Source organism: Myotis daubentonii, chromosome 1 (genome assembly GCF_963259705.1).
Source record: "Myotis daubentonii chromosome 1, mMyoDau2.1, whole genome shotgun sequence".
In the NCBI taxonomy this organism is placed as follows: Eukaryota; Metazoa; Chordata; class Mammalia; order Chiroptera; family Vespertilionidae; genus Myotis; species Myotis daubentonii.
The window spans coordinates 146906477-146930614 of NC_081840.1; the positions used below are offsets into that span (position 1 = coordinate 146906477).

General features: G+C 37.6%; 1 protein-coding gene across 1 annotated transcript in view; it reads right to left on the minus strand.

Annotated features, from left to right (window-relative positions):
- The window catches only part of DKK2 (dickkopf WNT signaling pathway inhibitor 2), a 104626-nt gene extending 80689 nt beyond the window's left edge, over positions 1–23937 (minus strand). Inside the window, exon 1 of the mRNA XM_059661846.1 lies at positions 23034–23937. Within this exon, the coding sequence (XP_059517829.1) occupies positions 23034–23255 (222 nt within the window). The 5' untranslated portion in view covers positions 23256–23937. The remainder of the gene's footprint in view (positions 1–23033) is intronic.
- Positions 23938–24138: the final 201 nt, after the last annotated feature.

Below are 24138 nucleotides of genomic sequence, written 5' to 3' on the forward strand. Positions count from 1 at the left end.
CTAGTGGGTGGATCTATGCTAACTGGCAAGAATAGACATGTAATGGCATACTTCATATTGTTAGGACTTGAAGTGATGAGCAGGAGGCAAGTGCATGTCATCATACAGGTTTGTTGACTCTTTGGGACACATCAATTCTCACAATGAGACATTTCCCAGCCTACACCTCCATGTCTTCTCCTGACCCCGACCCCTGTCTTGGCTGCGTGTTGTTAGATTAAACGTCATTGCTCCCTAGTTATGTTTTAGCTTCTGATAAAACAAGGTCAAAAGGAAGTAGTTATTCTCTAATCATCACCACTAAAACCTAAGTACTAGTAGACTACATGAAAAGCAACACAGAAACATACTTCAAGGTTCAGAAGAAGTTGAAAGGATTTAGAATTCAACATTAATTCATGCATTCAAGTACTATTTATTATACATCTACTCTGTGCCTGTTACTGTGCTAGATACTGCATATACAATACTGTAGTGAAAAAGATATGAGCTTTCATTTTGGGTGGGATTGGAGAGTGAGGGGTAATACTGATCAAAAATATTCAGAATAGCACCAGTTATAAGAGTAAATACAAGTACTATTGAAACACCTAGGACACTTAGGAATCTTGTTTTGTCTTGAGAAGTTCAATAAGGCCTACAGGATGAGTAAGTGAATCCAAGTAAAATGGTAAAATGTGTAATTGGAAAAGGAAACACCATGTACTAGGCAAGATAAATGCCTTTGTAATTCAGGGACTTCTAAGTCTCTCTCTGAAAGAAGAGAAACACTATCAGATTTGCAATTTTGAAAGCTTACTCCAGCGACAATACAAAAGAACAAAAGACAAGGGCAAAGTTTCTTTAGTGCTTCACTCACAAACAACACCTTACACACACACACACACACACACACACACACACACACACACACACACGAAAACTGAACCTTCTCTAGACCTTAAAATATTTATTTAGTGTCTAATTAGTCTAATATTTGTTTCCAAGTAAAATCAAACTACTTTAATAGTACTAATAACACCGAAGGATTTCCTAGTCTTGATATTTTACTATGCAGAAATTTTCAAAAGCATGTTGAAATATGAAGACTACATATAATCAAAACTGGATATAACAGAAATATCAAGTCATTATTCTATGATCAAAATTTTTATTATTTGTAATGCCTTTTCATCAACTGCCAAATAGGAGGTTTTTCTATTTGAAAATCTGAAAAATGAATGGAAACAAATGTGGACATCAAAGGCTATCAAAGTACAACTAGGTGTGTCTTCTCAACAACTGAAATGTTTTCATATGCTTACATTTTTTAATATGAAGGAATTATAGATCATCTTCTAATGAATCAGTTGAAGAATTCGGATGTCTCTTGTCCTCAAGCATTAACAAAATTCCTCTTAATTTCAGAACTAGGAAATTAATGCATGACCTTCCTTGGCTAATGTTAATTTAGTAATACTTTGAGGATGGAAGAATTCAAAAATAAAATAAAAATAGCGTAATTTAAAAGTAATATTACAGCTGAGGAAGGGCCTGGGCTAACCTTCATTGGCAACAATCAGAAGGACTGAGAGTCGGGAGACAGTGTGGGCTTGGAAAGAAGTACAGGAGAATCTAAGCTTTTTCTGTATTTATGAAATATTACAACAAACAAAAAGTTGAAAAGCCATGGAAGGGCTAGAAATCTGCAAGTGGAACAGAAAAAGACATAAGAGGCATTCTTATTTTAAACATATTGCACAAATCTGGGAGGAGTTTGCTGCTGGAAGGGGTAGAGCAAAGAAAAACTAAAATTTTATTTCAGAATAAAATTATGAAATCATGCTTCAACAAGGGAACTTGCAGCTGGGGGAGTGAAAAGGGACAGCAATATTTTTCAAGTAAGTCACTTTAATAAAATATGCAAGCCTTCACTTTGACACAGCAATAGCAGGGACGTTCTTGAATCAGTATCAAAGTATAATAAGGCATTTTGTTATGCAAAAAGCAATTTTTGGCTCCTTGGCTAACAGAGACTTTTCTTAAAATGAGTACTTGGTAACCAGTTTCTAAATCTCTGTAATTCTGTGGGAATTCTTCTGGAATTACAGGTAATAAGAATTTGGCCCAAGGTGATGGTTCCTCAATCCTTCAAATTCGTATTACAAAAGGTTTTATTTTCCTCTAAGAATTCTAAAGCGTTTTGCCATCTGTGAAGTTTACCATCACTTTACAGACTGAGCTGCTTTCTATGCTAAAAGCAGAAAATGACCCCCCCCCCAAATAAAAAGAAAAAACAACAAAAAATCTGTCTTCCTTTGTTTAAATTATTGTATTTACCTACAATTAAGCTGCCTTCCCACAAAGTTAGGAAAGGAGTAACAATTTGCTGTCCATACTCACAGTGTGTGCTTTGAATTAGACTACAGCCATGATTCTTGGTTAAAGACCCATCAACTTGTCCAGCCTGAATGATCAAAAATATTCAGAATAGCACCAGTTATAAGAGCAAATACAGGTATTGTTGAAACACCTTTTGATCAGCCTCGACCTATGAACCAGGAGGTCATGGTTCAATTCTGGTCAGGGCACATGCCAGGGTTGTGAGCTTGATCCCCAGTGTGGGGCATGCAGGAAGCAGCCGATCAATGATTCTCTGTCGTCATTGCTATTTCTCTCTCTCTCCCTCCCCCTTCTTCTCTCTGAAATCAACAAAAATATGTTGTTTTTTTAAAAAGACCCATCAACTTAAACTATAAAACATCCAATGCTTTCCTTTAAAATGATAGGTAAACCCTTTATTAAGACAGCTAAACAGGGGAGTGGGTAGGCAATAAAGAAAGATAATACTTTTATTTCTAATTTCTACATTGAAATAATCTACTAAGTACACTTCAGTGCTTTCACACAATCTTTCACTGTTATAAATAAATTTAAATCCAATATTTAATTTACGTATCTTTTCTAAGAGAAGATAGGGGCATTTGTCTTTTCTCTCTATTCGCAGTCCTAGAAAGATACTTATTGCATAGAAGGTTCTCAGTGTACAGCACATTGGTTAAGAGAAACATATGGGATTCATCCATAGTAAGAGGCTTTATGTCTGAGAAACTAGACCATTAAACTAAAATGAATGGATCAAGTTGAATCCCTACTTCTCCTAGTAAGTTCTGGAATTCTTGAAACATTTTATTTACTTTGCTCCTAAGCACTGGAAGAAAAAGACCATTAATTGGCATAAGAAAGTTGTTCTCAGCCCTGGCCAGTGTGGCTCAGTTGGTTAGGTGTCTTCCACAGCACCAAGAGGTTGCTGGTTTAATTCCTGGTCAGGGCATGTACCCAGGTTGTAGGCTAGGTGCCCAGGTTGTAGGATCTATCCCCAGTGGGGGGCGTGCAGAAAGCAGTGATGTTATGCTCTCACATGGATGTTACTCGTTTCTCTCTCTCTCTCTCTCTCTCTCTCTCTCTCTCTCTCTCTCTCTCTTTCTCTAAAAAGCAATAAAATATTCTTTAAAAAAATAAAGTTGTTCTCAGAGTTGAGTCTAAGGAGCCTGTTAGAATCTTAAAAATGATTGAGCGCACCAAAAAGCTTTTATTTATGTTTGTTATACCTATCCTTAGTGACCTTATTAGAATTTAAAACAAAAATAGTAATATTTATGAGTTTATTTAAAAATAACAATAACTCCATTATATGTTTGTGAAAAATAACTAAAAAGAAGAAAAATGTAGTGAGAAGTATGGCATTATTTTATATTTTTAAAAATCTCTTTAATATCTGACTTAGTAGAAGACAATCGGATTCTCTTAACTGTTTCTGCACTTGATTTCTTGCAGTATGTTATTTTGGTTGAAATAGATAAAGAAAATCTGGCTTCACAAAGACATGCAGTTTCAAAGGGGAGGAGTATTTTAATAGCTTTTTCATATAAACTGTGAATATTTTTCTGTGATTACTATACCAAAACTTGACAAATGGTAGTTTCTTAAAGATTAGTTGCCATATGAAATTTGAAATCATATCAATGAATCTTTCATACTCTATTACATTAAAATCCTTTGATCTACTTTGCATTATAAATTTGCAACATCATCCATTGACTATTTAAAAAATATTGTTCATAGAATTATTCAGACCGTGAAAGCTCAAATCTTATCATGGCAACAAATAGGAAATGTTTCCTTGAAGTAACAGGTTCACTTTGTTCATGCTGAGAAAATATTTGCTAACTACTAAGTGTGAATAACCACTTGTTTTTCAGCGATTCTCTTGGGTAAATAAAATAAATAAATAAAATAAAATAAACGATGTTACTGAACAAGGTTTTAACTACATTCCTTAAAGCCTGGTTCCCACTTTTATACAACTCTCCCTGTTACTGTTGTAAACATATGACCACTAAAAATTACTTTTAAAGTGATAACACTTTCCTGAAGTTATGTTCAGATATGTAAGTCTCTCTTGGCTCTCATCTCCAGTTATCCCACATGAATGGAAGATCCCTAACTTACACAAAGATTCTCAAATATTCCCTTTAATTTTTTTTATTTCTAAAAATATTAAAATATGTTTGGTACATGTAACATATATTTAAATATTTTTAAGTTATCAAGCACAACTGTGAACCCACCATCCGATCCAAAAACTACAACAATATTAATAACTTGCCTTTATTTAGTAGACCTCCTATAGGGTAACTCTCTAACTCCCTCCAACATTAACATTATCCTCAATATGATTTATATATTTTTTCTTTCTTCCACTAACCATTACATTTCAAAGCTTCGTTCATGCTCACTTCTAGCTATAGTTCATATATTTATTTCCATTGCTCTGTAACTCTCCATTGTATTAGTCTACTATAATTTATATATGCATTCTCTTGTCAACAATGTTGTTTTTTATATTACCAACAGTGCTGGTATAGTACTTTTTATACATATCTTCTGGCACACATGAACAAACATTTCTCTGAGTTATATTCATAGGAGCAGAATTGCTAGGTCATAGAATATGTGAATGTTCAGAATTGCAAGAAATTTTTCCAGTGGTATTAAGAATTGTATTCCAATGAACAATATATTAAGGTTCTATATGTCCTCTTATACACTTGGTGTTATCAATTTCTTAGTTTTTAATCATCCAATGTATATACAATGAAAGGTCAGTATCTTAATTTGCATTCTTTTTACTACGAATAAGACTCTATTCAAATATACATTGGCCATTTTGTTACTCTTCTGTCAAATGCACGTTCATGTGTTTTTCCCATTTTTACTAGATTACCTCCCTTTTAATTCCCAGGAAATTTTTAAATATTTTGGACAATAATCTGTAGTCACACAGATTTGGGATGGCTACATGTGCTCATGCATCTCCCAGTTAGTGGACTGTTTTCTACTTTCTTTATAGTGTCATTGGGTAGACCAATATTCTTATTGGTGCCTTGCTTAAAAATTCCTTTTTGCCCTAGCTGGTCAGGATCAGTGGATAGAGCATCCCACTGACTGAAGGGTCCTGGGTTTGGCTCAGATCATAGGCATGTGCCACAGTTGCAGACTCCATCCCAGGTCCTAGTTGGGTCCGTGCAAGAGGCAACCAATGTGTCTCTCTCACATCGATGTTTCTCTCTCTTGTCTCTCCCCTTCCCTTCCACGATCTCTAAAAATTAATGGAAAAATATACTCAAGTGAGGATTAACACAACAAAAATATCCTTCTTATCCAGGGCTTTAAAGATATTTACTATACATTTTATATTTTCCTTTTTACTTATAAGCATTGATCCATTTGGAATTGATTAACATTTTTTTATTGATTTCAAAGAGGAAGGGAGAGAGAGAGAAATAGAAACATCAATGATGAGAGAGAATCATTGATCGGTGGCCTCCCACACACCCCACACTGGGGATAGAGCCCACAACCTAAGCAATCTGATGGAGAATAGAAACAGTGGCCTCCAAGTTCATAGGTACACAATCACTGAGCCTGGCTGGTTTGTGTGTGTGTGTGTGTGTGTGTGTGTGTGTATGGTAGTATTACAATATCAATTTTTTATATATGGTAGTATTACAATATCAATTTTTTTCTATGTGAATACTCAATATTTCCAGTGTAAGTCTTTAAATAGTCCCTTTTTCTTTTAGTGACCTATCTCTCAATCTATATCTAAGTTTTCTAGTCCACTTCATTGGTTAATTTGTCAGTATCACAGTATCAACTAATATATGTTTGTATTTTTTGTCTCTCTTGAGACAGAAATACTAAGTCCTGTAAATGGGATTAGAAAATAACCTGAAATTTTGGCCAATGGAGATACTTTGAATTGCTAAAATGAAATAGAATTTGCCTCAAATATCTCTGTACCAGTGTGACTGATAGATTATATTGGTTATATGAGTAACATTAAAACATAAAAAGTTAATACTCATGGTAAAAATTAGGACTTTAATTAATGGTGTGATAGCTATATCATAATACCTCTTATGTAATAACATTTCTACTAACCCTAAACATTATATAAAGCTTGCCTTTCCAAAGAGTCAAATTAGAGGAAAGTTTTTTGAAAGTCTGGTTTGAGGAGCTATCACATCTCAGTATTAAGACATAACTAGATAAGACCATTAGAGAATGTCATAGTCCATCTAAAAACCATTCTCCTTATCTGCTTAGCATCCACTGCTAGTTATAAGTGCACCATAACAGAGAAAAACTAAAAATAAAACTAAACTAAACTAAAAAAAAAAAAACCCACAACATTTGGAAGGTATCAAGAAAACACAACTAATAAGCTAATATATGGGTTTTGATGTTATTTAGTCACTAAAGAAAATGACTGAGGAATCCAGCTTAGTAACAAAGAACAGGACTTACAAAGTGTTTTTGTTTTTATAGTGTATGACACTTGAGTAAATGTTCCTGCCCTGGCAATAGCAGACTTGATGATTGAATTGGTTCCCAGAATACTACTTTTTTAATGGTCTAAATGTATACAGATAAACACCTCTTAGGCTATAAAATACGTATGTTTCTCATATTTGTTTGAAGTTATTTTCTTAGGAAGGACTTCTCTGCCCTATTCATATCTTGTTCAGTCTTATTTAAATTCCTAAGTCATTTTCCTGTGAGCTACCTTTGTAGAGATGCCTGTTTTGGTCTGTATGTTTGAAAGATATGGCTAAAGGGCTTTACTGAAGGGCTGAATGTGAATGTGAGGGAAGAAAAAAAGTTATAAATGAATCCAAGGCTGTGGTTGAGCAATTGGAAAAATTGATTAATCATCAAATGAGATAAAGAAATCCTTGTGGCAGCATGTTTGGAAATGGGGAAATATGGGATGTCGATATGGTCAATAAGGAATATCTATTAGTGGAAATGTTAGGTTGGCACTTGAATATATCATTTTGAAGTTCAAGGAAGAGGTTTTGCCTTAAGGTGTAAATAAATAGGGGAGCCATTCACTTATAGTGGCATTTAAAGCTACAAGACCATTAAATCACAAAGGGAGTAGCTACAGATGTCAAGGATTAACATCATATTGATACCAGACCAGTTTCTTTGCTCAAGAAATAATACTATTAGTATGTCATGATTTATTCTAAGAAAACATGTGTTATTTCCTGGTTATATCTAGTTCCCTCAGTACTTAATTTTATAATCTACTTCGTAATGTAGTCCAGAATCAATATCAAACTCATCATTCTAGGGAATAAATTCTTAACACAGTAGAATAAAATCTCTTCTGGGTAAAAACTTGCAGTTTCCCCTTGAGCTGAGTAATTTATGTCTCTTTGTCTAAAGGCAAAGCCAATCAATTTTGTAGAGAACAATTAAGTGAGGATGACTAGCTTTTAATAAATGAGACACAATTTTCAAAATCATGATGTGAAAGATAGAAGATCAGCGATGGGACAAGAACACAACCTAAAACTTTAAATTGTAAGACCATCTACTTCTCTCATTATTTCCACTAATGTTTTTCCTACCTAGCCGTATTTCATTATAAGCAGTTGTTAGAGGCAGCTATTACTAAGATAGGAAAGAATGGGAAAATTTTAAATATTGTTTTCTTAAAAAAACAAAACTTCAAAACATCTGGGCTCTGCTCTGAGAAATATTTTTGGTGAGACTGAAATGATTATGTAAAAGATTATGCGGAAGCAGCAGCAACTGAATTTCCTCTTTGCTGCCTACATGTGAAATCTCCTACTTTTACAGTAGTTTTTGTCAAATGCTATGAAAGTTGAATGAATTGGTCTAGTTTTCCCAATTTTTAAATCCTTGGAGGTTAAGGATTTAAACGTGGTTGTCCAATTATTTGCCAGTGATTAGAAAGGCTACCCACTTCATGTTTTGTTTCGATCTTTGTTGTTGGTGGCAGAAGCACTTTCTCCATCGGAGGGCCTTTCTCACTCTTCTGAAAAGTACTCAAAATTCAGGCAGGTGAAGTGAGGAGGCATGAATGACAAAAGATTATATAAAAGAGGAAATCAAAACCAAAAAGGTGGCCCAGACACTTAGGACAAACCCTATGCTCTGGGTCTGAGGTAAATGTGAGTTAGAGGGTTGTGTTACCACCTTAGCCGGAGCTGTTGTGAGGCCAGTATATTTGTTGTCACTGGAAATAAGGAGCATAGCCAAGTCACACTCCCCAGTGGAGGAAAGTGTGGTGTCAGAATTTCAAGAAGGTCCAAATCAGGACACCTGTGTGCCAGATAGGCCCAGCTGCACATGTGGGCTGGCCAGTTCTGCAGGACACCATCTGCTCAGCACATGAAGTGCCAGTTTCTTTGCTGAAGATGGGTTTGAAGAATGGGATTCTTTAAAGAGAAAGTTCACAGCTCAGCTGTGACATCCTTAGCCTTTCTCATATTTTAAAATAAACAATTTTCGGAAGAGGGGATTAAAAGCTTATGTTTGAGAGATGACAAGTAGGGTATATTGCTAGCTCCAGGAGAATTGCTCAGAAGTCCTCCTTCGGATCGGCATTTGGCTTTTCATTCTGGAGACTGATGAAGTATGACTATAACTCTCAGAAAATTCCAGGTGTTAAGCATGTGCACATTCCAAAAATGCTCTATGTTCCTACCGCTGGGTTTGCAATTATCAGACCAACAAGGGGATACCTCTCTTCCTTAGTCTTCCTAAAACACTATGAGACATTTGGCCCACACCATGGCTCCCTAATAATTTATGGAGTTCTGATCAGAGTAAACATGGTGAACAATCCAGAAGCTATTGAACAATTAGTATTAGCTGTCTTTTTCTCCCTGCACTAAAACTGACATCTAGAAGAGAATAAACTAGTAATTACTTCTTTGCAATTTTGGGGGCTAAATTTCCCACAAACTACCTTTAAGTGCTTGTTTAGCAATGCTACCTTTTAGTAATGATCAGATACTTACAAATTTTATTTTTTCCTTTAATAGGGAATGGTAGCTAATCCCATTGAATATTATGGCAATTTTGGTTTCTTCGTCAGACATGAGAAGACAAGGACTTCAATAATCTTTCTAGTGTACAAACACAGTTCTATGAAGTCCTTAAACTCCTATAATAAAATAAAATAAAATAAACCCCCAATATGGAGAAAATAATTTTATTCACTTTTTTATATTGGGAAGAAAACGGAAAGACAACTTAGATTTTTATAATATACATATTGTTGCATTATTATCCTGAAAATACACTAACTATAATATAACATGACCTGAAAAATTACATGCCATAGATCCCAACTGACCAAGATTAGAATATTCATCTTAATTCACTTGAACCAAGACTCCTAATCTTAATTAATTCAAGTATGTTAACAGACTTGAGAAATTATTCAAAATTCAGATTAAATGCCATTGATCATTTTTTTCTCAATTCATACAAGGCCTGCTCCAGTAAAACATGCTCGTCTGTCTCTGTGTAATTAAAAATATCTTGTACAAGAAATGAAGTACATAAAAAAATATTCAGACATGTTTTCTAAACTAATTGCACAAGGGGTTGTGTCACTCCAGTTTTGGTGCTATCTTTCCATTTTAGTTCTTTTAATTTAAAACAAATTCTTTTTATTCTTCCCCTCCACCCCCTGTTTTTGGCAACCACCAATTTTTTCTCTGTATCTACAAGCTTTTAGTTTGTCTGTTTATTTGTATTTTTTTTTAAGATTCTACATATAAGAGAGATCATATGATATTTGTTTTTCTATCTGACTTTTCTCATTTAGCATAATGTCATAAAGGCATATCTATGTTGTTGCAAATGGCAACATATCATTCTTGTTTATGACTGAATAATATATATCTCACAACTTCTTTATCTTTCAGTCATTGGTGAACACTCAGATTATTTTCATATCTTGGCTGTTGTAAATAATGCTGCAATAAGAGTGCAATATATCTTTTAAAGTAGTGTTTTTATCTTATTTGAATGCATATACAGAAGTTGAATTGTTGGATCATATGCTAGTTTTATTCTCCATTTTTTGAGGAACCTCGATACTGTTTTTCACAGTGGCTGTGCCAATTTATATTCCCACCAATAATATGCAAAGGTTCCCTTTTGTCCACAGCCTCATTAGCACTTGTTATTTCTTGTCTTTTTGAGGAGTGGGGTGATGTCTCACTGTGGTTTTGATTTTCACATCCTAATGATTAATGTTGTACAGCATATTTTCATATAAATACCTGTTGGCCATTTGTATGATGTCCCAATAACCCAATGGCCATATGAATTTCATTCACTTTCACTAATTTAAAAAAAAATCAAGTGATCTCTCATTTAACTCAGGAAGGTAAAACTATTCAATATTAAAGCTGTAATCAAATAACTCAGTTTGAAGCTGAGCCATCATGGGAGTATAAGGTACCAAATGCTGAGCTAGCTCATAATGTACTGGTATGTGGTCACTTTTCTAGCCTCTTCCTTCTTGACTACTTCCCTCAAACATTCACGGTGCTCTACCCATGATAAAAACTCATAGGTATTGAGAAGATTAAGTGAAATAACACAAAGTTCTTGACATAAAGTAGGCTCTGAAAAACTGTCACTTGCCCTATCTTTTAGAAGCAAGATACTATGATAGTTCAATATCGTATCACACTAATGTTGGCTGTAAGTTATTGCTTGGAATGTACTGAAAATGTATAGTGATACCACTTTCAAGATCAGACTGCAGTATCCATGAATGGGCAATGGCTATGATTTGGAGGTTGGCCTATTTGTCCTGCTTGATTTTATGTGTAATCACAAGTAGCTATCAGTTGTGCTCTTCCTTTCCTTTCCATACATATTAGCTGCAGAATATCATTCCTTCAAATCCTTATATTAAATCTCATTATAATTGCTATGAGATCTTCATTGGGTTTATAATTCTTAAATCTGATAGCATGGATTCAAAATTATGAATTTGCCTGTTGCTTTGCCCACTCTGCCTTGGTACCCTGAGGTATTTTAAAACTTGACATTTCAGAACATTCTGTTCTCAACCATCAGAGCATTCTTTCCAGTTAGTCTCTGACTCTCCCAGGAGTGGACTTCTTAAAAAAACAGAATCACTGGTGAGAATGGGCTAAACTCTTCTTTACTGATGTTTACTAAGAACAGAATTATATTTTTGGCACTTAATTTTTAAGTACCAGGCCATCAAATATAAATTGTTTCTTTGTGTGTTGAACGTTTGTATTTTCTAGCAAGATGTCACAGCACACACTCCAATCCACTATGTAATCAACCACAGGGAGGACTAGGGCATAAGACCTGAGTGTTGGTCACTTGCACATAACAATGAGAACCAATAGAGACTAAAATTCAGTTACAATGTGTTGCAGCTGGTGTGGCCAAGACCCCTTGGAAATGTAATTTCAAGATTTTTCTTGTTAAAAAGCTATTTCCTTCTGAAGAGTGTTGGAAGATAGCAGCAGGGCAAATAGGCAAGCAGGGAAATTTATAAGAATTTCCAAAGAGCATTTTGGAAGCATTGTATTAATTTGAACAATTGCAAAAACATTTTTACTGAGTTAAGCAGTTTGGCTTTTTCCTCTGAACTTTTAATTGGGTATGTTTGCATTAAAAATAATAACTTTCCACAGACTTTTTTTTTTGCCTCAACTCATGCATTTATCTAATAAGTGGCACTTTAAAAAATGTGTAACCAAACTGGTCTCTATGGAATTATACTGGGTATAATTTGTTCCTGCCTCTTCTTTCAGGAAAAGAGTGGGTTTGGGGTGGGGAACTTACTGCTTGCTAGTTCTTATTAATTGATTCATGAACACCATGATTCTCTGAGAAATAGTAACCATATTACATAAATTTTGACCAGGTTCCTCTAATGGAGAAGACCTCATTACAAAACAATATTACATACATTTTTTTTTTAAAAATTAAGACTATAAACCCAGCTGAGGGTTTTCCATCTTAAAGTGCTCATCCCCATTGAAGGGTTTACAATTATAACCTCAGTACTGATTTCATAGCTGAGAAAGTCTTTGGAACTTTTTGGAATTGTTTCCAAAAATACACCACTTTTTTTTCTTTCTTTCTTTCTTTCTTTCTTTCTTTCTTTCTTTCTTTCTTTCTTTCTTTCTTTCGTTCTTTCTTTCTTTCTTTCTCTTTTTTACAAGCTCACCTTCTGTGGGATATTTGGTGTATGGGAACAGCTCAAAATCACTCAGAGCTAATTTTTGAATGTGGATATTAATCAATATGTATAATATTGTTTATGGTCATAAGGTTATAGCCCCAAATAAATAAACATATATATGAATTCTAAAATTAGTTTCAAAAAAAAGTCTAAATGACAATATAAAAGGAATGAGTTGTCTATAATGGCAAATTTTGAAAAATAATGTTGGAGTGCATTTATTTTAAAAAAATCTGTAGCATCATTTTGATCTTGCATTTTTTTCAAATTTCTTTCTTTGATATATGCTAGCATATATTCTATCTATACACTCTATATGTAGTAATAACTTTAACACATCCCCTCTACCAATCCATCCTGAGGCCACCAGACTCCTACCTTCCTCCTAGTGCAATTTTGTAATTTCTTACCTTACTTCTAATTCCTTGTAAGTCTATCTCTTCCCACTAATTTAGTGTGTTGTAAATGATGAAATTAAGAGCAGGCTTCCTCAGGGATCATTGGGTCTTTTACAAAGGAAAACATTAATTTCTTCTTAAATATTTGGAAAAGAAAATGCAGGCAGTGCCTCTTTATATTATCAGCATAACGTCTGGCGTGAATAGACCTTTCCCTGTTTGTTTATGGAGATGATCTTACTCTTTCAGTTAAGCTGACTTTCCACAGAGGGAACCAGAGTCTTACCCATGAAGAATGAAAAATAATAACTAGATCACATATTTTCTTAATACTGATGTTTTTTTATAGAGAGATTGATATCCTGCTTTGTTATATTCCTGCTTCACTTACAGCAGAAAGCAGAATGCTCTCATTCTTATCATAATTAAAGTTAAGATGACTAGCTAACTAAGAGATACAAGCAATATAAGCGTCCGTCCTTAGAAGTTATGATAAAAAGAAAAACTCATTAAATTGCTATTTCTAATGTGATATTAGAAATAGAGGCGTGAACTGGACAATTTCTAGGTTTGTCTTTCAACATTAAAATTCTAACTTGATTCCACAAGAAGGTTACAGTTGCTGTTATAGCTGCACAGAACAAGGACCCAGCATATGTCTAATAATTTTTTTACTGTGATCACAGCATCTAATATACCTAAGAAGTAAGTAAGCAATGAGCAGGCTGACTGACTTATCTGAACAATTTAATCACATATGAATTCAGAAACATACCAATAGCTCGTCTCCAGCTGGTTTCTCTGGCATCCAATTTATCTGAGGGGCAGCATAGCGTGGTGACTGAGGACATATACTCAAGTAGAACTGCTTCACTTTACATCTCAACTTTGCACTCACCGATTGTGTAGCCCCGAGGGTAGAGTAGAAAGAAACAAGATAATTGTGGGGAATATTGAGAATTTTTTATTTAATGCTCTAGAAATGTATATAAATGAAGATTTTTACTTTAGAAAGCTCACATTGGATGTTGTGTGAAATATAGTTTGAAAAAGTACTAAACTGTTACAATAGTGTAATAGTCTATCAGAAATGATAATGATTTGAGTCAAAGCGATGGCATTTGGGATGACAATAAATCAGCAAAATAGATCAAAATTAATGAAAGAATCCTGTAAATTAGAGAAATACTAAAGACTTGGTTGCCTGATTACTGACAGCTTAAAGTTAGAGATAAAAGGTTTAATTTATATGAAAAACCTTTGTATGATTGTTTCTGGAAAAACTTCCAAAAGAGTTGAGCAGGCAAAAAGGCGGCCGGAGTGTAATCAAGCCAACGGTAGAGATCTAGATATGTGACATGATTTCAAAAGAAGGAAATACTATTAACAAAGAAAGAAAATGGAACAGAAAGAAAAAGGGACTGAGGAGAGAATGTGGAAAATGCCCACGTCCATGAGTAGAAGGTTGTAGAGCAATCAGTGAAAAGCAATAAAGAGGGATGAGCCAGAGAGGAAAAGGGAAATATGCAATATTACAAAAGCAAAGGGATGGGTAAGGAATAAAGGATAGACAACAGTTTACAAAGTACAGAGGGTGTTTACTGGAAAAAAGGGACTAATGAACAAAACGCCTTTTGAGACAAATTTCAAAGGATTAAGATGAAGTAAAAGCTAAAATGAGCAAATGAAGACTCTTATCTGAACGTTCGCTGTCCTTTCGATCCTTTTGAAATGACAGCTTTCCCCCCTTCCCCACATTTGGGTGACTCTTTTTAGTTCATTATTAGATACTTAATGGCAAAAGGTTTGTTTCCAACATGCTGAATGTATCATACACTTCAAGGAGATGACTTTCACTCTCAATTTCACATCGTGAAAATATTTCCACGTTACCTGAATCATAAAAAATTCAAATAAAACAAACCAAAAGAAAAGAAAAGTAAAGAGTATGATGTTGGAATGATGAGTCTGAATTTCCGAGTCCTGTTAGCAGGAGAGTTACACTCAAAGAGGGTCGTAAACCTTCCCCCTCCTCAGCAAGCTCGCTGGGCTCCCGGCTCTGTGCACAGAGCACGGAGAAGCTCGCCCTTGCAGAGGCCATCTGACTTTGGAGAGTATCAAATTAATGTTGTTGGCAGTGGATTCTAGCATGTTCTTCCATTGTTATGGTTCCCGTGCTTAAATGACTAATATTGCGCCTGGCCGGCATGGCTCAGTTGTTGAGCATCGACCTATGAGCCAGGAGGTCACTGTTGGATTCCCGGTCAGGGTACCTGCCTGGGTTGCAGCTCATCCCTAGTGTGGGCTGTACAGGAGGCAGCCGATCAATGATTCTCATTATTGAGAAAATTGTTTCTATCTCTCTTTCCCTCTCCCTTCTTCTTTGAAATCAATAAATATATATTTTTAATAAAAATGGCTAATATTGCAGTGGTTGTCAGCCCCTCCACTTATCGTGATGATATTTTCAATATCTGGTGTACCCTTGCTTCTGTGTAGTTTCACCAATTAATTTGTTTTTACAACATGTCTTAATATCCCTCTTAGTGTTAACATGCAATACAAGAAATGTTATGGGATCTCCAGTGGCGCAATCGGTTAGCGCGCGGTACTTAATAAGAAATGTTATAGCGCGCGCGCGCGCGCGCGCGTGTGTGTGTGTGTGTGTGTGTGTGTGTGTGTGTGTGTGTGTGTGTGTGTTGTCCTGTTTTGTTCTGTTTTACAATTCCTGGAGTTAGTGCGTCATTGAGCTCATTCTTCTCCTTCATGGACGTGACATGCATTAATTTGGTTGCCCCTCCCAGCTTGCTGGGGAAGCATAAGCAGGCACTTGGCCTTACTTATTTCTGTGCTGGTGGCAGTAATAAAGATACTCAGTACAATAACTACGTGTGCACTTCCCTCTTTCTCCCTTTAGCCAGGAAGGGTGATTATTACTATGGCTGCTGATGGTATTGTTATCCTATTTTGCAGATTTAAAAAATAAAAAGAACCAGAACTACGTGGCTTTTCAAAGACATTAGCAAGTGTGTGGTGAGCAGGAATGGAGAGCCTGTTAGGAAACTGAAGTGGGTCGAAGTAGGGAGAAAGCAGAAGCAGGCTCTCAACCTGGACAGCTTTTCCTTCTGGTTAGTGGGATGTCAGCTGAACCAACCTCAAGCCACTGCAAGGAGGCCGTAGAGAAGCCCTCAGCTTGCCGCTGTCAGTGGGCACATGGTGACACGCAGATGCAGGGAGATAGGTACAGGGGGTGTGCGTTAGTTGCCATGAGAAAAGAAGAGAAATATAGTTTATCCAACAAAATTATCTTCTACTTGGGCAACACTATAATTTATCGGACAGAGTAAAGACAGAAACGGGAAGGGGGTGTACTTGCCTTGATGACAGTGAGGAATTCTTGGCAGGGAGGCAAGGAAAGGCAGAGAGGAAAATGCTGAAGGGGTCTGAGGCCTGCCTTTGTAACCATGAAGTGCTAACACACTTTGGCTGCCCGGTAGCAGCAGTTGGCAGCAACAGAGGGCTTGGGTTTTGCTGTGGTTTTTAATGAACCTACAGTTTATACCCATGTCATTAGAAGATACAGAGGGAAGAATAAAATAAAGGCCCATGTTCCTCTTAAGTCCCGAATAGCCTTAGCAAATTATAGCAGCATACCCTGGTAGTTGAGTAGGCAGGCTCTGACATTATTTTGGCTTTCTCCACTTAACGCTGTGTGATTTGCACACATTGCATAACCTCTCTGTGCCTCAGGAGAATTATTGTTTTAGTATTTATAAAATACTCCATCACTTATAAAATAAGGGTGATACTAGGACTTGCTTCAAAGCTGCTGAGAGAAGCAAGAGTTAATTTAAATAAAGCATTTAGATCAGTGGCTGGTACATAGTAAATAATCAATAAATGGAACCGCTTACTCTAATCTAATGTATGCTATGACTACTTGCAAGCCAGTTTAAGGAAATAATATTCTAAAAATTACTCTTTTCTTCCTGTCCCCAGAAGAAAAGAATATATAATTCCACATGATGAATCATAATATAGAGAACTAACATCTTTTAGAAAATATTTGATTAGGTCTACCACTTAAAGAAGTCACTTCCCTAAATTGTGATGCTTTGATTTATTTTACCACTTAGTGTACTTATTCACTAATTGAATTTATTTGTTTGTTTTAGACAGGGTGGGGAAGTTAAAATTCTGTATTATTATGAAAATATATAAATTTATTCTGTATACCAAATGTAATGCATAAATAGAATCAATCAATTAAATTAGACCCTAACATATTTTAACATAAATCTGATGTACATTTGTTTATTTTATTTGACTATGGAAGAGAGATAAATAACTTTTTTTTAAGTTACTACTTTTGTTTTTCACTGGTGTTATTTTTAGATTGATTATTTGGAGCACATAAATAACTCTAAACTAGTATTAAGATCCCCTCAGATATAACCTGTTTATAGGTTCCTTGGTTGTGAAACAAGTGTTGGAATAATAATCCTGTTTTTAGGATGAATCATTTGAGTTAAAATACAAAGAAATTTAAATCAGATATTGAAATCCCTCTGCCGTGAAGTCTTCTCTGATTGCATTTACCACTACAAAACTCAGGACCGCTGAGATGAATCCTTCTTAAGGACTTCTGAGTAGATGTTGGTGATATTCCTGTCCTTCGTGCCTTGATTTGAATCCAAAGAAGTGGGCAGTGACCCAAAGTTGTTGGCATGCAAGACCCACTGGAAAGTCACTATTTCAAATATTTGGATGGTGACTTTTCTTGCTGTGGACAAATGTTTCTAGAAAAAAATCCCATATTTTACATCAGTTGATCTCTTTGTTTGAGAGACTGGTTTCTATTTGCCCTAAAATATTCCAACAATTAGACAAAAATATGTCGTTCTTCTTTAGTTCCTGGCAAGAGTGGATGTAAGAGGAATAGAAAATTAATGTCTGCTTGCCTTACATAGCAATAATATTTTTTTGTTTTTCATTCCATATTTAATTTTTCTATGCAACCTTAAAGCAATTCTATGCAATGCAGAAGTCCACCTATTAATCATTATGAATTTTTTTTCAAAAAAATTTTAAATGACTCATTAAGAGACACAGGCAGACACAAAATTGACTAAATCTATTTAGTCATCAGATAAAATCTAGGAGTTAGCTTTACCTGCTTTTTTTTTTTTTTTTTTTTTTTTTTTTTTTTAGTAGATGAGAACAAGTCGCTGGAGGTATAATAAAGTAAAATGACTTTAAAGCGCCATCAGGGAGTTACAGAAATAAAATTGTAATTTATTTCGATGTCACATCAATACCAAGAAATTAACTCAGAAGAGACTGAGTTGAAAATGGTAAATATATTGAGTATTATAAACGGGCTCTATAATTTAACAGATTATTTTAATGCACATTTTAAATGATTGTGCAGGGAAAATAAAAGGAAGTGGTAATATTCTCCTAGAACACAATATATCAGTTACCTTTCTATTATATTGCTTTCTCTACTTTTAAAAAATACAAGATTTGAAACATCCTGGGAAGGAGTTTGTGTCAGAGGGAAGCACTAAGGAAGTTTATGGTAGGGTCCAAGTCACAGCTGGAGTGAGTTTAAGTAACCGTGTCCCTTACTCTCTAGTCTAGCGCAAAAATAAAATGATGGATGCTCATACTTAGATTATCATTAAAATACTTTTCTTGCTATTCATAAGGTGACCTTCCACTTGTATCCACTATCATCAATTCTCAATCATTCACAGTGAAAGGAAAGAAACCTCAGTGTGGATTGGTTCAAAAATCTTTTAATTTTGGAAAATTTCAAAATGATTTGCTTTCCTCATTTCGTTTAGTGTCAATTGATGTCCACGGGAGATAGCAGATATTTACTCTCCAGCGAGGGAAAGTTGGGCTGGGGTTAAAAAAATCATGGATAATTTCAGAAAATGAGGAGATGACCCATAGCAAATAGAGCGTGTAGTTTATTTCAGGAAGCACTTTCATGCGTGTTTGTACATGCAAATAGATACACCATTTTTATTAAAGAAAATGCAGTATACAAAGATTAATGCTTTCTAACCAACTTCCTGTAGCTTCTGTTTCAATGTATTTCAAACATTCTGTTTTCACAACATAACTTCATCCAAACCACTGTCCTCCAAAGGTCCAAGTTACATTAGAAAATCATGGAATCTGAATTTACAGTAAAGCAGTTTCAGCTTGTTATTAGAGACCCATGCTAGGAAGCTGATCTACCTTTAAAATGTAATTATTTTTTCCTTAGTTTTATTCGTAACTTTTTAAAATTCTATAGCCTGGCATTCAAATCAATTAATCTTATGTCAAAAAAAAGAAGCAAGGAGTAAAGACTAAAAGAAGCAATTACAAACACAAACCCAAAAGGATTTTCATTCCCCCCCCCCCAAATCATTGTGTATCGCAAAGGTAAAATGATTTCATAAATTGCCAGGTTTTTTAAATTTGTTCTTAAGATATCCTGTAAAGTTGAAATCTCAAATTCCATAGGTTATGTCAAGCAACAGTGTACTTATTTAGAATATATTTAGCCATACGGTAGTATTTTGTTTAAAATGACCTTTGATTTAGAAAATTTGCAATAGTCTCTTTAGAAATTGAAGTATATAAATATTGACACACATATATATTAGTAACAGTCCTAACAAAACAGTCCCTCTTAAAACTCATTAACAATGGATGCAGATAGAAAGTCAAATTAACACATGAATGTGAATAATTCAGTAAAAACATTTTTACTACGTCTGTACAATCCCCTGAATATTTGTACATTCAATTTTCTATGTCAGTTTCCATCATAGCTCATAGTTGTTTCTTTGAATGCAAACCTAAGAATGAGAATTGTAACACCTCTGGAAAACTGCGATTTCTCTGAGAGCCCTCTAACTCGCTTCTGAAATTCAAAGGCACATTTTTAAGGAGTGATTTACAAATAATCCACCTGGCCTATAACAAGTAGAATTCCTATAAGTAAGAATGTTTCCTTCATATGAAAACAAGCTACAGTGAATCAAGAAAACCTTGGGGCCCATTCAGTCTCATTTTCTCTTTTGCAGATTAATAAGTTATGAAATGTCTTGGATAGTTTCTTCTGCAATGGCAATATATGTTTTATATTGAGACTCTATCCTGAAAGTACATCAGAAAAAAAAAAAAAAACACAACTAAGTAGACAATTTTCACTACAGAATAGAAGGCCAAAGAGTAAGTGCCTAATAAGCCTACTTGAAATTGCACCCTACAGCTCTTAGTTCCTGTATCTCTGAAATGCGTATATTTCAGCATCCATCAGTCAAGAATGGGAGGAAAGGGGGAGAATTGAACTTACCAGGCCTCAGGATGACCCTACATTATTTAGGCCACTTGACACTATACTTCCAGACTTCTCAACCATTCATATTTTTCTATTATGGTGAATAAAAATTCAGCTTAGCTACATTTCAATTCTAGAGTTTTTCTTTGTAAAAGGAAGTGACATCTTGCCTTTTGAATAGTCTTTTCTAATTGCCATTCTATTGTTGAAAAATAAGAGTATTAAGAATTTTGGTGACCACATAACTAATGGAATTCAGAAAATAAAGAAACTTGTAAATATTCAAAGGATCCTCTTGCTACTTCAAAGAAGAGAGATTTTTCTGTTTGTTTCTTTACAACAGTACGCATTTGCCATCCCCCGCTAAACAAGTGAGAATCCAGAATACACAAAAGACAACCCTCCCATTTCCCAGCTATCTTCCAGCAATTCAGTTCAGGGTTTTATTTTATGTTACCATTATCTCTGATATGTTTTAATCTCTTACAAACCTAAGGACAAATCTTAAGGATATAATATCGCAGTTAAATAAATATAATAATAATAAAAAACTCTGTAGTACCTTTAAGTTATAGTGAGCATGAGTAATTCAACCCCCAAAAAATCAACTCATTTTAAAAATAAATCAACCTTTAGTTTAATAAAGACATTCAAATAGAGTTGTAGTCTGTTTAAGGAACAGATATTTGGAGATATAGAAAAATAAACAGGCATTTTATGCATATTTATATATAAACGTACTATCAAAACATAAAGGAAAAGCTGGGCTCTGAGGTGCATCCCTCAGTCTAGTCTGTATAACCCCATGTCTAGTGATGACATAACTGACAATTTGACTGAGGGACATCGGGAGTTGGGGTTCAGTGGTGATGGAAACAGAAAGTCCTCTACAGAAACCTACTGAATGAGCGTGGATTGGAATCAAAAGGAATCTAAACAATATTGGGTACATTCCTCTGTCCTTGGCTGAACTAAACAACAATCTGTTTTCAACAGCTGATAAGGTAGAATTTGAAGTCAGTTGCCTCAGAGATGTCTGCTGATTTGAACTGAGAGCATCTTTTCTTTACAACCTTTGCCCCATCTCATGCTGGACTTCTAAGGATATGCTAAGTTCGTTCTGATTGAAAATTCCAGGGTGTTTCTGAAGAAAGAGAAAAAGGATAGCAGTCATGTATGTGTGGACATACGTGACACATGATCATATGCAAAGGGTATGTATGTGTGCAGTGTGTATGCATATGTATAGTTTATTTCCCTTGAGACCTTAAGAAACATCCTGTGGTTGCAGACCTTGCATTCCTTGGAGAGGAGAGCTGAAATGTTTGACATTTCAAAGCCCAGGAAGCCTTCTGGAACTGCAAACCGAGCAAAGCTGTCCCGTGAGAGGGCAGGAGGGGGCCAAGCACGGGCCAAGACTTCCCTGGCTGTCAGCCAGGACTGGCCCCAGTTGTCACCCTTCACCCTGCCCTTTGCGCTGGGGTGAAGGTGCAGGGAGGACACCCAGAGCGAACAGAGAGGCGGCTGTGAGCTCCTTTGATGAAACAAGGAAACCCGGGTATGTGGGGCCCTGAGCTGCCTTCGTGGGTTGACAGCTGTGTTGTGCGAAGTGCGTGTGCTGTTTGGCAAACTGGCTTTTGGTTTTGGCTTCTTACAAAAGGAGCAGGAGGAGCTGTCCTGGCTCCCAGTGCCCACAGGGCCCCCTCTCCTGGCCGCTGCGCGCCAACCACTGCTGGTGTGGACTGCGTGCGCTCCTGTCGTTGTGCGCGTCTGTTTGTGTAACTGTTTACATGTGACTGTCAATCTATCTGTCTGTGTGACAGAGACATAGAGACGCCCACGGAAAGTTCCCTCTAGCAAAAAATGCCCCTGGGGTTTTCCTTGCTACATCTCTGGCACCCGGTCGGACACGCCAAGGATGCTGTCACTGTCATTTCCTTATTTTGCTTCCTCCCTCGTGATTTATTTACAATTCTGCAGGCGTGAGAAATGTGTGCCTATTGAAGCCTTCTGTCTGGGACCTTACTTCTTTGCAGAGACAAAGTGTTTGAGAGGAAAGAAGAACGTGAAAGGGGGTAAGCACTCCGCCCCTCCAGATTGTAAAAGGGGATGATTAAGAGTCCAGGACCCAGGCGCAGACTCTGGGGATTGGAATCCCGCTCGCGGGGCCACTTCAACTAGACATATGCCTTGGGCAAAGAGCTGCTACTCCGTGCCCCCATTTCTCCATGTGCTGAATGGGGGCAGTAACCGCGCCTCGCGCATAGAGTTGTGAAGATGAAATATATGTGAAACGTTTAGAACACTGCCAGTTGTTATGCGTTAGATTCTAACATCATCCTCAGCATCGCTGTGCTCCATTTGGAGAAGGACCATTCTGGCCACTCTCCCCACCCGTTGGCTCTAGATCTCTGCACGTGCCCACGTCCCAATGCAAAGGCGAGACCGCACCCTAACCCGCCCGCTCCACGCCCTCCAGCTGCAGCAGCAGCCTCCGGTCTCCTCCGACCTCCGCCACCCCCGAAGATCTGCTCTGCGATCCCCTCCCCACCTGGCCCGCGCGCCGCACCTGGGAGCGCACTGGGAAGATCAAGGTGCACAAGGCAAAGGACTTTCTCAAGCGCGCTGGTCCCTCCCTCTCCCGGCTGAAGAGCGCATTGGAGTGTTTTCCTACCTGCCCCAGGTTTTTGCCCTTCTTACTGCCGCCGAAAGCCGGTCCTTGGTATGTGCCCGTAGATCGATTGGAGGCCTGTAGAGGCGTCTCCCCGCCCAGAGAGGACTTGATGGAGTTGAGTTTGGCCCGCGAACTGCCGAGCTGTGAGCTCTCCACCATCAGCACCGCGGCCAGTAGGAGCAGACAGCGGGAGGAGTCCTTGCCCCGCATCCACGCGGCCATATCCGGGCGAGGGGTCCCGGGGAGGGAGGCGCAAAGCCCGAGGGATCCTGATGCGGGGGAGGGAGGACCCGACACCGGGCCACTCGCTGGGGGCGCGGAGGCTCGCAGACTCCGTTCCCCAACCCCTCTTGGCGGCGGGGCCCGGCACCTTGCGAACTCAGTCCCACGCCTCAAACCAGGAGCTAGCGCGACCCAGGCGAGACCCACTTCACCACCGGGGCAGGAAGTTCTGTAGTAGCTGCAAGCTATCCAAGGTGGCCCGCCTTCTCGCCAAGGAGGCGTGACCCGAGGTGCCAGAAGACTCAGCCCCGCACCTCCGCGGTCCCGCCCGGGTCTCCGCGGTCCAATGCTCCGGATCGTTAAGGTCTACACTAGTCCCTTCTGTGTTGGCCTCCGTTGCTTTTCTCCCCTTTTTTCCTCCCCTACTGGAGTCCGCCTTTGCACTGTCAGCCGGCGCTATCCTGGGAGATCAGGAGCCGCTCCAGACCGAGCCCCCGAGGTCTGAGGACGGCCGAGGTCCCGCCACGCGCGCGCACAGGTTCCCGGAGCGTCCGTCCCAGGTTCACGGCCGGCAGCCGGGCGCCGCCAGGGACGCCGCCGCGATGCTCCGGGCGCTCGGTCCCGCGCTCCGCTCCCGCGGTCTCCGGCTCCGCGCGTCTGCGCTCCCGCCGCCGCCGCCGCCCCCTTTGCTTTTTATAGCTTCACTTAGTGGTTTTTTCCCTCCGCCCCCAATTCAAGAGTGACAAAGAGTGAAAACGCTTTTCTCACCCCCCATGTTCCCGCCCCCCTCCCCGCCTCCCCTCGGCGGCTTCCCCTCCTGTTTCTCCCTCTCTCCCCCCTCCCATCTCCCTCCACCCCGCAACTGAGAAAATGGGTTTCGCCC